The sequence below is a fragment of the Lonchura striata genome, chromosome 3 (assembly GCF_050655825.1).
Source record: "Lonchura striata isolate lonStrDom1 chromosome 3, ASM5065582v1, whole genome shotgun sequence".
NCBI classification, from domain to species: Eukaryota; Metazoa; Chordata; class Aves; order Passeriformes; family Estrildidae; genus Lonchura; species Lonchura striata.
Window position 1 is genome coordinate 45,524,171 of NC_140705.1, and position 14,238 is coordinate 45,538,408.

The window sequence follows — 14,238 nt, forward strand, 5'->3', positions numbered from 1 at the left end:
CTTTATTTCCTTTCTTCAGAAGTGTACAAGAGCTTTTTTGGGGGCAAAGAAAGTACATTAAATATATTTATATAGTGTAACATACTGCTATGACATAGCATTTCAAATTCTTAAAATTTTGTTTCTGTAGCATATTGCCAGAATCTCCATTTTTTATTTTACTACCTAATAAAAATGCATCAGAAGACAATTATGTTAAGAGATGTTTTAATGAATAAATACATCAGGTATTAGTATTACTTGTCCTCATTAATGCAAACTAAAAAGCATTTCTTGGCAGGATATTAACAGGTGATGCTTAAATATTTTAGATGAGCTAGCTTAAGACAAGATGTGAGAGTGTTAATTACTTTTGAAGATTAGGCTCTTTCCAAATGACACACGCAACACAAAACAAAGAAATTAAGTCACCTCAGAAAAATTAAACACATTAGCATTTAAATAAAGCCTTGTTAATATCTCTGGAGTTACTCGCAGCAGCTTTACAATAGTTTCTAGCAAGCATCAAGATGCCTCTTACACACTGAAGTTGCTATGCTGTATCTAATACCATGTGGAATGGCTGATTAATTATTAACTTGGAATACCTGCAGACAGTTTACAGCACCGATTACTAACAGTTTTTTCAATCAATTGTCAATCAAGGCTGACCCTAGACTGAAGTCTGTGGCTGAAGATTTTCAACTTTCATGCAAGCTAGTTAATTATGATAACTAACTCCAAAAATCCTGCAGTAATACATATACTACTGGTAATGTAAATAACACAAACATTTCTGGAAAGTTCAATTTTTTTAATCTTTTTTTTTTTTTTAAGTGTACTGACAAAAAAAATTATTTGCTGTTTAAAAAAAAAACCTGCCAAACCCAAAATGGATTAACTCCCTTTTATCTTGTAAACTATTTTCCCAATGATCTCCAAATGCTTTAGAAGAATTATTCAAAAACTAAGACATATCAGAACTATAGATCATAGGAATTTAAACATACATGACCATATTCACACATAAAGTTACTAATGGAAGCTAAAAGCTAGAAGAGATAGGGAAAGACAATTTAGTACATATAATTTTGAGTGGGGAAACACAGAAGGCTGTTTTGGGAAACAAAAGCCTTAAAAAAGTCAATCTCAACACCTTTTCTGAGGCAGAGCCACTACAGTAAAGAGTGTTACTGAATTCAGAATTTAGAGATTAAGTTTTAATGAGTGGGTAAAGTTTTTGTATGAACATGGTACTCTTAATGAGAACCTAAAACAAAGGAAAGTCACTCCACCTGGAATGTGTGAGCTTTTCTTACATGGGGGTCAAGTTATGAAATACAGCATTCTACCTGTACCAGCCACAGAACTCAAAGTTACAGAGGCCAAAGGGAGGAGCGATAATTAAGATTGTGAAGATGAGATAGAGGAGTATTTCAGGAAAGTCAAAGCTGAGTCAAGGTTATATGAGTAATGTTAAAGAAGTGGCAAAAGGCAGATCAACCGATACGGAACGTGGGCAGAGGAGAAGGAAGCTGGAAGCAAATGAAAGATTTGTGTCAAGTAAAAGCTCAGAAAAATAGTTGTGAACATTCTACGTGCCAAAAACAAAATCTGAAGTAGTTCAGAACTAATTATAATATTTTTCCATTCAACAATTATGCCCTTTTTAAAAATGAAAAACAACCTGCATAGACATGCAATGGCTGTGAGATTCCTGAGAAACATTGTGATTCATGTAAAAAACATGAGCCTGTTAAAGAGTGGCAGGTCAAGCTGCCCTAATTTTTAATTTTTTTTTTAATTAAACAACTCCAAACACATACCACACTTTCAAAGTAAGACACAACTGTACTTGTTACAGCAAATTTGTGCCTTAGCTTACTAGATAAAATATCTATGTTTTCAGTGCTCAAGTCTTAGGATTTACCTCACTGTTGATGTTGCAAATAAGTCTTTAAATATTCTCACAAAAATCAAGTGCTTAAAGTGCAAACAAACTCTCTGTGAATTTTTTTTTTCTTTTTTCAAACTGCATAAACAGGCTCGACTCTCAAATCCTGTTACTCAAAACCAGATTATGACTTTTGAAAAGTTTACTGTGTAACAAAATGCCTTTGAGAAAATCCCTGGTTTTCAGAACACAGGATTAGAGCTCTTTATACTTCCTCTTACTCTGTCCCATGTTTTGTATAGTCTATGCTCACGAGCTGAAATTCTTCTCTATAAGTTGCAACATCAGTTTTGAGAATAGTTACAAATTTAGGAACAGGATTAAAGTTTAGGGAAGCTTTATTGGAGGCAATAATAATTTTGATAAAGATTTAATGGCTGCAACGTTCCTAATATTAAAAATCCCAAAGCTATCAATACATTTAACAACTTGAAATCTAATATTATTAAGATGAAAAGAGACACTCACACCTTCAATTCTGAACAAAATTTTTTCTAAGACTGAAGTGCTTCTTGCATGCTGAAGCCTAAATTAGACATACAATGTAGAAGAACTGTACCCAAAATGCTGCATTGTTCTACAAGCTTAGCATGTGGGTACCAATCAGAAAAGCCCAATACCATACTGTCATTATTACTACCCTGACATTTTAGTCACTTGCATTTTAATAAAATCACTCTCAGAAACAATGTAAAGCACTTGGAAATCACTGAAATAGTTGTCCAGTTTTAATGATAGTAAATAGGACAATTTTATCTCATCCTATTAAGGAGTGAAATATCAAAGGACTATGCATTTTCTGCAGAAAAAATCATGCAGGGGAGCACATACTACAGAGCACCTAATGAAGAGTAAATCCACACCCTAGATTACCTTTCTGTAACTTGTTCATGTAGTCATACCCTCTGCATTAAAGTTTTCAACTACATTAAAACTACCAAAATACTAAAATAGGGTTCCACATCATGTGCACCAAGAGAAACAGCTGTATAGTTTAAAATGTTCCTTCCTCTAACAGCCCATGCTATCTTGGCTGGAAATAAATCGCCCAGGCAAGCAGATGGATGGAGTGGATGGGCTCCTCTGCTATAGCACTCCAGTCCACTTTTAGCACCTCAAAGGCAGCACTGGCTGGGTCAGACACAGTGGAGAAGCACCCTCCCATCACTGAGCACCCAGCATCGCCCCCAGTGCCGCAGAGGGCTGGGCAGGGACACCACTGCCTCGCACTGGTACAGCTGGACAGGGCACAGACCACTTTCAGAACAGCCAAATAGGCACTTTTCAGACCACTCAGAAGAGCCACAGGACAAGTTTAATGCAGTTTAGGTAATCTAGTTCAACACTTTATGCAGAATTTATTGAGTGTCCCCATGTACACCACCCATGAGAGTGAGGAAGAGAGATTAGCATCCAGTATTTTTTCAATGAAGCAAAAATTAGACTCCTGAAGTGAGCAGAACAGTGGGGATCAGCATTTCAGTAAGCTACAAGTTATAAAGGAATGTAAAAAGGAGTGCAAAAGAATAGGAACACACATCCCTGTAGAGAAGGGAAAAAATAAGAATCAAAACTTCACATTGCAGAAGGTAAAAAAGATCTTTAAATGAGATAAACAAGAAAACAGCTTGATCTAACATTTTTTCAAACATAACAAACCACTTGCAATATACACTCCAGCACTCTTCTGGTAGGTAGAAAGGATTACTTTTAGGTCCCCTAAAAGGTCCACTGCTACTGAAAGCTCTTCCCATTGCACTGCAGAAGCTGGCACCAAAGAAGAGCTCCCCACCAGAGCAAGGGTATGCACAGAGAAACAAACTTCAAGTAAATCCTGCATCCAAGAAAAGAGCAGCAGCCAGCCAGCAACAGCATATATATTTGCTGACAGCAAAATTACTAAGAAGCTACTGAAAACGTATTATATTATCCAGCTATAACCAGAACTTCAAGCACAAGCCTTACCCAAAACCTTAAATGGGCCTGCAATTCTATTTGGTTTAGTTATCAAGAATTCAAATTAATATTTACTTGATAAATAGTTTTAGGGCTGAGACTGGGATTCACCCTCTGAATATCAAGAAACAACCCAAACTTTAAATATCTTATTCAAGAAGTTGTATTTCAGCTGAGCTGGCAAATAACTAATCATTAGCTCACAGTTGAACAGCCACAAAAACAGTTTTCATAGCATTAGAAGTCAGTATCAGTTCATTAAAATGTAACCTACTGGTTAGAATTATTTCATAATTCTAACATTCATCATCCACAACTATTACATCAAAAGTAACTACATGAAAGGCAAATCAAAGTAAAAATGTACAAGTGCATTTCATGAATTAGAGAAGAATGCAAAACAGAAGACACACTTCTGAAAAATCTTCTCTTTGGCAAAAACTACTGTGTAAGACAAAATTGCTTGAGTAGCTGAAATCTTGAAAACTCCCATTCCAAGAGGATTTCCAGGAATGCAAAATACTGGCTATGGAATTTTATTTTTCATTAGTTATGTTTGAGAACACCAGCTACACAGAACAGTACCACACTAAATTTTGGGATTTGGCCTCAATATTTAAACTAGCAAAACAAGCAGGCATAAAATCCTAGTACAACCTAATTTCATTTTTATGATTATTTTTTTTGGTTAAGTAAAATACTTCAACCAAAAAAAAAAAAAAAAAAAAACACCACACAAAAACATCCCCAACACACCAGAATTGGTTAAGTAGAAATAAAATAATAGAAAAATAGCCTCAACCTATGTTCAAAGATTATTATAGCAGTAGGAGCAACGTCACAGATGGAGAGCTAGCTTGGGGGTGGGAGGAAGGAGTTTCAGGAAAATGTAAGTAAGTATAATATATAGAACATTTTTCAAATGCCACCATATAACTTAAATAGAAAAAAAAGAATTTCCACAAAGTTTTCAACTACTTTACATAGTAGCACAGAAATGTTACTGAACTGCTTGGAAGTGCTTCTCCAAGCCACTCAGAGGAAACCAGAAGGTGAACTGTGCTCTAACACCACTGAGGCGCTGAACAAAGTCAAATGGGATCTGTCAAATCAATGGTCATATTTACATGGGATTTAGCTTACAGAGTGCAGGAAAACTACAGAGAATAGCAGTTTAAAGAATCCTCTTAGTACTTGCACTATGACAAGCCTTTTCTGTCTTGAAAGCTTTGGTGTTTCACCATTAAAATAGGTGATAGAATATTATAAATATTTTACCAGTGGTCCAGAAATCCTGAAGGAACTGTTCTTGTATTAAATAAAGTGTATTGAAATTTTAATTCCAAGATAGTTTTATGTGAAATTCAGAAACCTCCCTAAAGATGAATCTGAAGACCTAATGCCCAGTTTCTGACAGGATCACTACACACAGTAGGGTCACTTGACAGATTATGCAAAGTATTTCCTTTGTTTTAACTCACATAACTGTGGTATTCAGTCTTAAGAGCTACCATAAGGCCAGTGATTTCTGAAGCATTAGCCAGAAAGCAGAAAGCATGGAGGCTGGAGAAGACAGAGGTCCCAAGTTAAGCCATTTGGGAAATACCAGCCTATCAGTCATTTTTTTGCAGCAGAGCCAGTTTCTTTGACAAAGTTCACACATAGTAAAATGAGAAATAAACTAACATCCTATGATAGTCACTGCAGCTTCCTGGATCACCAATCAAAGATCCTTAATTCAAATGCAAGACAATCTGCAATGTAACTGCAACTGCATAGTAGAGCAGCAATAACTAGAGCATATTTGCAAATTAAGAGAAATGCACATGAGAAAGCACAAGATGGCAAGCAACATGGAGAAAAAAAAGCTTTTTTTTCTTATTATTTTTTGATTACATGTTCTTGGATTAGTTGTATTCACTGATTGTAACATACTTTTCTTAAGTCTCACTAATTTCTATTACTATAAAACAATATGGTGCCAACTTCTGTAGCTTTATTCAGAAGAGGTAATGAGTCCAAACAGAAATAATCCCATAAATGCACTTGTAGTCACTCCCATTATCCCAAGGGTACCTTTTCCAACACAATAAGGATAGTAATACTTCTACAAAAGAACAACTTGTAAAAGCAGCTTCTAACATTTGCATTTTTATTTAGAAGGCAAACTCAGTATGCTCACCCTAAACAGTTTGCTGCAACAGTAAGTTTAAATACATCATGTACTTACTAGAAGCCTCCTCACAGCAAATGGGAAGCTAAACTCAGGCTATTAGAAAATATGTCATTTTCAATCTGTTTATTCTGTATCAGGGAAAAAAAAACCAAATAAATTTTAAAATTATTTTAATACTTTCACTTCCTTGTCATCCTTTTTCCATCTCAGGAAAAGAGATAAGAAGTCCACAGGCCATATGCAATTTGTTGACTTTAGCAGCAAAACACAGCCAAAAGAACATTAAATCAGTCCCTTTGTTTCTTCTGACTCATCTGAATTTATATGCAGTCAGGGTTTTATAAGCATAAGCTTGTTTCAGAACCTGAGGTAAAGTATTTCTCTTCAACTGTAATTATTTTTATTAGTAAAAATTAATCTACAAACATCTTAATACTCTTGCCACAAACCAAAAGGTATGCATTAGTCAGCCATGGAAAAATTGCTGTTTCCATGTACACAACACAGGTAACGATCTGCACGTCTTCACATACCTTTTTAAATCATGTGAAGATTAGTTTTTACAACTGAAGGACAAAAGCAAAGTTCCAAGTAATGAGAAATGCACCATTTTTAAGAGGTGCCCTCAATATATGCTTAATATTAAAAAAAAAATATATATAAAAGTACATGCTGATAAAACTCAGTTTGTTAATCATCATGCAAAATTTCTGGTTCATTTATCAATCTAGAAGCATGTACAGATACATGTATAAGCACTGCCACACTGCTCTTCCTCACTAGTAAATAAAAAAAAAAATTATCTTCTCGCTAACCAGATATAAAAGGAGAAAAATGTGTTGACCTTTGAGTTAGTAAATTCAAGTCACTTTCTAAAGTCATCAGTGGAGTTCTATTTCTTGAAACATGGGTTTAGCCTGCATTTTCTTTCCTTTGGGAAATCTGCAAGCTGAGTATGATCATTCATAAGATTCTCTGAGACTGTGCAAAGTGTCCTCTACCCCAAAGAGATGATGCAGATGGAAAAATAAATTATTAGGAGTCCTGAACCCATACACAGCTTGGGAAGAATACAAGCCAGGAGTGCATGTCCGGACATATTCCTGCACCCTCCCCATGCACACACACACACACCATGACACAGAATGGTGGGCATTACAATTACAGTGGTTTTAAAAGTTTAAAGAAACTGGTAGACAGGTTGACTCGGTATTTATTTATAGGAGTCATGTGCATGCACAAATGGGTACAACAGGGCCAAGAAGCTTTTCAAGCCAGTACAAAATTACTGGCAGAAGGCAGGACTCAACAGTTCTACATTCCTACACAGCAGCTGCCTGTCAAGAGAGGGATGCATGAACCTGTATCTAAATTTACTTTTGATATCAGCACATAAAAATCCCATTTTAAAATTGCTAGTAAAAGGGGAGTTTCCCACACTCATCTATTTACATTTTATTCTTCAAACCCACAGTTTGCTTGCATAGCAAAATGCAAGTGAGAAATTTAAAATCCACTTCAGTTCTGCTGCTTTTTGGGTAACTTTTCTAATCATTTACTGTAAAATCTTGGGAGGGCACAGGGAGGAAGTGGGGGAAGTATTTAAGTGATATAAACTAGTAATAATAAGCATTTATCAAAGGTTTTGAAATTAAAGCATAAGAGCAGAAAAAAAAAAGTGAGTATCTATACAACAGAAAGTCTTCTGGTGCCTTCATTCAACCTGCAATTGTTTTTATTTTTAGAAGAAGAGCATCAAACAACAAAAAATAAGTCACCTACATAAACCATACCATACCAATTTCACAGCACATTAAGCAGTGAGCTATGAAATAGACCCATAAATAGGTTACAGATTGGGAAACAGAGGCAAAGACAAGTTAAGTGAGTTGTATAATGTGAGTGCAAAGTTTCAGAGCAGAGTCCATGGTAAGAAACTCTATATTTACCTGCTGGCTAGAAAAGGATTACTATGAGAAAATTACTAGGGGCTTTTCCTAAACTAAAAGTCAACTAAAAACCTGAAAACTGTTAGAACTTTATTGAACTGAATTACTGAAAATTTACTAAAATAGTGCTAATCTGCAGAAAAATTGTCATGGGTCATTCAAAATACTTATTTTGAATAAACAAAAATATTTTTTAAAAACCCCATAAATTATCAAAGTTAGAGGATGAAAACCTATTTAGTTCAATTATTTCTGAATAGGCTGTGCTTGTATGGAGACAGAAATTACAGATTCCCACAGAAAATTATCTGTCTGACCCCTTCAGTTTGGGCTATCCCTTTCTGCTTTACTTCTGACAGAAGAAAACCCAGGTTCCAGATGGCTGCAGTTTCCAGAAAACCCGAAGAGACAAAAATACTGCATTTTCCACTCCACACAGTTCCAAAAGAGATGCAGAGCAGGACCACTGGAGAAGACAGCTTGTCCTGAATGCAATCACAGCCAGCCAGTGCTAGATACCACACTGATATCTCTTGGCTCTGCTCAGAATTTACCCTTGGAAAGATACCCTTGGCTTCCTGCTCCTACACCAGCTGGGTATCCAGGAAACTTGTTAAGATGCCTGAATCTGACAGCTCACACATTTGATCACCTAAAGGCTGCATATAGATATTTACTATACAGACAGATATGTGGAGTCAAAATTATGTCAACCTCAATTGTCTGCTATGTCCTTCCACCAAAAATGCCCAGATTAGCTCTCCATAAATTCTGAAGGTGGGAGAAGCACATAGTCCCCCCCTAATCCACTCCATAAAGAAACAGAAAACCTTAGTTTAAGCACACAATGAAAACAGCTTTTCCCAATACAGATGACATAGTGACACAAACTACAGAACACAGACATTATTTTCTCCTTCTTTAAGAGAAAAAGAGATGGTAATAAAAAAGCTGAATATAGGAAACCAGTAGCAAAGTCTTTACCACAACTGGATTCCTCCTCTCTCTTCTTAGTGAATTTGTGAAATTAGAGTGAAAAGGTTAATTTGGAGAGAATGTGTTACATTGAGAAAACCCCACATGGACATAGATGTGCCCAGATTAATGTTTATATAATAAAAACACTTAAGCAACTTTGCTCATCTTACAAAGTTACTTTGTATGACCATCACAAGCAAGTTTTCTATTTCAGAATTCTTAGAGCAGCCATTTAACTCCGTGGGGAGGGGAAGAAGAAATATGCCTTTCTCTGATGAGTTTGAATTCCAATATTTATTTTTCAACCAGTCTTTTAATATTAAGCAGTGGTCTACAGAAATGCCCAAGGTATGTAAGTGGAACATTTAATTAATTTCTCTGTGTGGATTCTGTGCACTTCAAATATCCCATAGGTAACACCTACCTTCAGGAAAACACATTCTGTTACAAATAGAAATTGCTTTTGTCAGGTTATAAAGGATATGGTCTCTATCTGCTTTTGACCTTAAGGAACTAATCTACAGAAGGATTGCTAGAACAAGGAAGTGTTCAAATCCCTTCAGTTGCTAACCTGAACAGCCATTGCAAGCACTGTATGGAAAATCTCCATTTGTTGACATCTTGGCAAACTAAGAACTTTGCTGAACATTCCTGTGTAATCTAAGTATTTCCCTTCTAGGAGAGGAGGGGGCAAAGATCTCAGAACACTCTGAAATAGTGTACTTCAAGTGCTTGCTCTTACCTCACTGTATGGAGCACTGGTTAGACCCCATTCAAGACAGCTCACAGTGTAAACAGAGTATTTTAAAAAGCTAAAAGCTTAGTACTCAAAGGTTTTTTCTCCAATATCTATCTCTATTAACCTCTTGTTCATAATGAAACGCTCCAGCAGCTAGGAAAGCCAGCAAATCCTCCCTCCTCTTGTGCACGGCTTTCAGGAACGCTGCTATGCTGTAAAGGCAAAATTATCACTGCCCAAGGACACACAATTCAACAGCAAAATCTCACTCAAAATGAGATCACAGGAGAACAAATGTATGGATTTTCACAGACTTAGGTCAACTCCAAGACATATAAACTGACACAATGCTAGTCAAAGAAATCAGTAACCCAGTGCTCCTGTCCCATAGTCTATACTTGTTTGAATCATGCCATAAAGGCTGAATGTTTTGTACGTGAGAGAAATTAATAGCTTAGCTTAATTAAAAAAAAAAAAAGTAATTTAGCACCTTTCAGCTACCCTCAGGATACAAAAGCCAGACTCAAAATAACCCAAATACTACAAAAAAAATTGAAAGATACACAATACTAAATTAGTTCCCAATTTCTAGAAGTATGAGTACAAGTCTACTTGGTGTTTGCCTCAATTTGGGCACTTTCCTAAAGCTGGACTTGTGTTGGCAATCTTAAGCAGCTGTATGTCTTGCATTATAAAGTTATACCAGTTTAATCTTATAAAAACACTTGCACTCCCTCCTAAGAACCAAAATAGTGCATTTTAACAAGAAAATAACCAGATTTTATGACAAGTGATGCTGGAATGGCCTCTGCTAAGCTTTCTGCCACCACCTCCTGCCTCACACTGTCTCCAAAAGCTCCTACACACTCAGATAAGCCCCCAGTGAGGTTCCTCCAGGACTTAACCCCGCAGAAAACAAGCTCTGCAGGGGAAAAGCTTTCTGTGACACTTTATGTGGGTTTAACTCCCTGAATGAGCTCACCAGGAGCCAGGCGAGTGTCCCCTGCCAGGCCATCAGCAGGGCTGGGAGAAGGAGACTGTGTCTTTGGGTAACAGCCACCCATCAGCTCAGCCCAAGGAAAGGACATGGAACTCAAGTCACCAAGTTCGCATTGTTCACCACTTTTATGACCCTGTCATGCACTTGCTGGCTACTGCTGATCTTAAAAATGATTTGACTAAAAATATCTTAGTAATTCTAAGGTTTTTAAGTAATGAATTCAGTATTTCAGCTTCTTTAAAAACTTCTTTGATTTAAGGCAGTAGCAAATTAAGATTTAAATAATGTTCTTCAAATACTGCTAAGCAAATACTTAACCTCCCAGGTTTCAGTTTTTTCACAACAGTATTTGTTAAATAAATTACAGAGGTCATTTCCATGGCTCAGGAGAATTTGACTAATATTATGATAAATATTCCTGGAAAATCTGATTTTATTGAGCAATGAAATAAGCATAACATGACTTTTATGGATGTCACCATTTCTGGTCTACATCCAAATAGACCTTAAAAATAGTAAGAACAGAGTTATATTAAACCAAGAAAGTACAAGGTGTTTTGATGCAAAATTTGGTTTATACAAAATAGAAAAATACTTTTTCCAGCAGCTGTAAATTCAAACAGCTAAGAGATAACCACCAGAAAAACTGCTCCCCATCTTAAGAAGACACTGGGGAACTGGTATTTATGTATTATGCAAGAAACTGATTCCAGTGAAATTGTGCCTGAGGTATCATTCTTAGTAGCAAAAAGTTACAAACACAAGCATACTAATAAAAATTACAGATAAATAAAAAATTTTGGTTAATCCAGGATTTAAATTGGTTACTAGTTATATTAATCTCTAATTTCAAGTGCAGACACAAGGACACATCCAGAATGACATCAGTTTTTTTCTTACCATGCTCAAAACAGAACTATTTGGCATACGTGAATCCTCTAGAAATCCAGAAAAAAAATTTAAAAGGCAAAGGATTTTGATTATACTTTTAAATCACTAGTGTATCAAAACAATTTTTGAAATTGTTTCCTTTGCCTAACTGAGCCATCCCAGAATCCATCAGTTTACATTTATTTGCAGATCAAGAATACATTAAGACTTCACAAATTACTGTTCTTCTCTCTTATCAATTATGCCAACATCATTCAAGCACTATCATTCCAAAACCAAAAAATATAGTCTTTTTCACAACAGCAGCCATCATCTCCCAACATTCCAAAAGAAAAGACAAAGATATTAGACAACAGCTTTGCTGCAACTCATCAGCAACAGATAAAAACTGCAAAGTAGCAGCACTAGTCATGCAAAACACCTGGTGCTGCAGGCTGAAAATAACAACACCAGCAAGAAAATTCTCAAGGCTATTTGTTGTTATTATCTTAGATACCATCTTGTATTTCCTATCAAAATAACGAGTTCATGTATGCCATTTCAGTGTATATGTAATTAACAGTTCCATGAACAGCTATGTTCCCCTTAGGCAGAGCTGGATATAGACTTTTCAGGTGTTACTTCTCAAGCTGTGGCTAATCACAGCTGATCACTGCCAAAGCAGCAGCTGACTCTTTAGGAAAGTAGTAATTGTAACTTGAAAATCAGAGTTGTACATGCTTCCTGTTTTTTGGTCATGGCTACTATTCCAAAGGCAAACCACACCCCCTGCCCCTCCCCAAATATACTAACATCTGGAATTTCACGGAAAAATAGACAATAAACAACCAAGGAACAAAGTAAAAAAAAAAAGATCCACAACAAAAACTGAAACCCACTCTGACCACTGTTGTTGGGTATTACAAAAATTAAACAAAATTAAACAAGATTCTGTTCAGAAAATGTTTGTGACTTGTATTCCAGGCCTGCCTTACTTTATACTTATCTATTAAAAAAAAATTGGTCTACAATCAAAAATTAATCAAAGTTCCTACTTATTATTAAACACTCAATTAGTGACTCTAAGTTTCTGGACAGGCAGCTCTATTTTGACATACTGGGGCAACTATGAAAAACCAAAAATAACCAAAATTAAAGCAGTGACTTCATACACAGATTAGCATACCTAAGAGTGTTATTTGGGTTATTAACCATCACTATGTTTCATGCCAAATGTTCTAGTAAGAATGCAAGTGGAAGCATACCTGTATTAGTATTCTTTTCATAAACCACGGTAGCACTTCATGTAATTATGAGAGAGATGGAAAACTTTAAGGGGAAAAGGGGAACTAGAGACAAGGCAACTGGCTGCCCTTGTAATCTGCAATCAACTTCAAGAGCTACTTCAGGTCATGAGAAATTTCAAGATGATAACTCTTTTATAGTTCTCTTCCCACGGTCAGAAAAAAATACCACATGGAAAAGAAATACTCCATGAAAAAACTACTCTTTCACTAGCTTTTATGCTAACTTGCACGTAAACCAAACAATGTAAAAGGGTATCAATCACTCGCCTATTTGGATGCATTTTCAAAGTCATGTGAAAAGTTGCAAGAATGTTCGACCAACATATATCAGCTGTCTCATGTACTGTTTTTGGATATTGATATCTGCAATCCCTTTACCGGATCTGGCATCATTGTCCGAGCTCAGATGACTCAGATAAAAACAATGTGAAAGCATAGTTTGTTTTCATGTTTAAAGGCACAACTGGTCTCTTGCAACAATAACAGGAAGAGCTGCTGGGATCGATACGCAAGATTATGAACAGGGGCTGTTCTTGTCCTACCCAGCAACACGCACATGGAACTCTCTCAGCCAGGTATCACATGCCACACTTACCAGATCTCTGTGAAGCACCCAGTTTGCATGGAGGTAATGGATTCCATCGAGGATCTGGTAGAGTAGGGATTTAACCATAGATCTTGGCAACTGCATGGGTTTTTTATTTGCTTTTGAGGCACGGTGAAACTTGATAATATGCTAGAAATAAAACAAGTAGAAACATGAAGAAAGTTAGGTATTAGGTGAGAAGGTTGGGCGTTTTGGGATATTTTAACTTCTAACACTAAAGAATGGAATGAGATACAACGTCTGTTGAATTCTGGAATTAAAGTAATAGTGATGCACTCACAATTCTCTTAAAATTGTTTTTATTCTCTGACTTGCTTCAAAGAACAGCTGTGAAATTTTTGTGAATATCTAAATACTGGCTACTTACCTTCAGTAAAGGATCTTAGACATTCTCCTTCCTCCCTTCTCCCCATATGACATCCTCTTACCCTTGGCAGCTAGACCACAACTTTTCAAACCAGGAGTGCCTACTAGTAGGAGGACCACACTCTATTCATAGAGACTTTCCCTCCTCCTCTTCAAAAACACCCAGGCTAGCATACTTGCAACTACTATTCCTCCCAAAATCAGGATCCCAGTAGACAGATTAAATAAATATTTTAATAAATATTTGAAGGCGGGGAAGGTAGAACTCCAAAAACCCCACACCACAACATTTGGGTGAGATCATGTTCAAACATCTAAAAATGGTTATCTTCTTGCTCCCAGTTTATGGCTGCGTAC

The 14,238-nt window shown here is 36.2% G+C and overlaps 1 protein-coding gene across 5 annotated transcripts in view; it reads right to left on the reverse strand.

Moving 5' to 3' along the window:
- CDK19 (cyclin dependent kinase 19) overlaps window positions 1–14,238 on the reverse strand; it is a 121,827-nt gene that overhangs the window by 50,852 nt on the left and 56,737 nt on the right. For all 5 annotated transcript variants that reach the window (XM_085575009.1, XM_031504391.3, XM_085575011.1 and 2 more), the window contains one exon: window positions 13,504–13,644. In XM_085575009.1, the coding sequence (XP_085431135.1) occupies window positions 13,504–13,644 (141 nt within the window). The remainder of the gene's footprint in view (window positions 1–13,503; window positions 13,645–14,238) is intronic.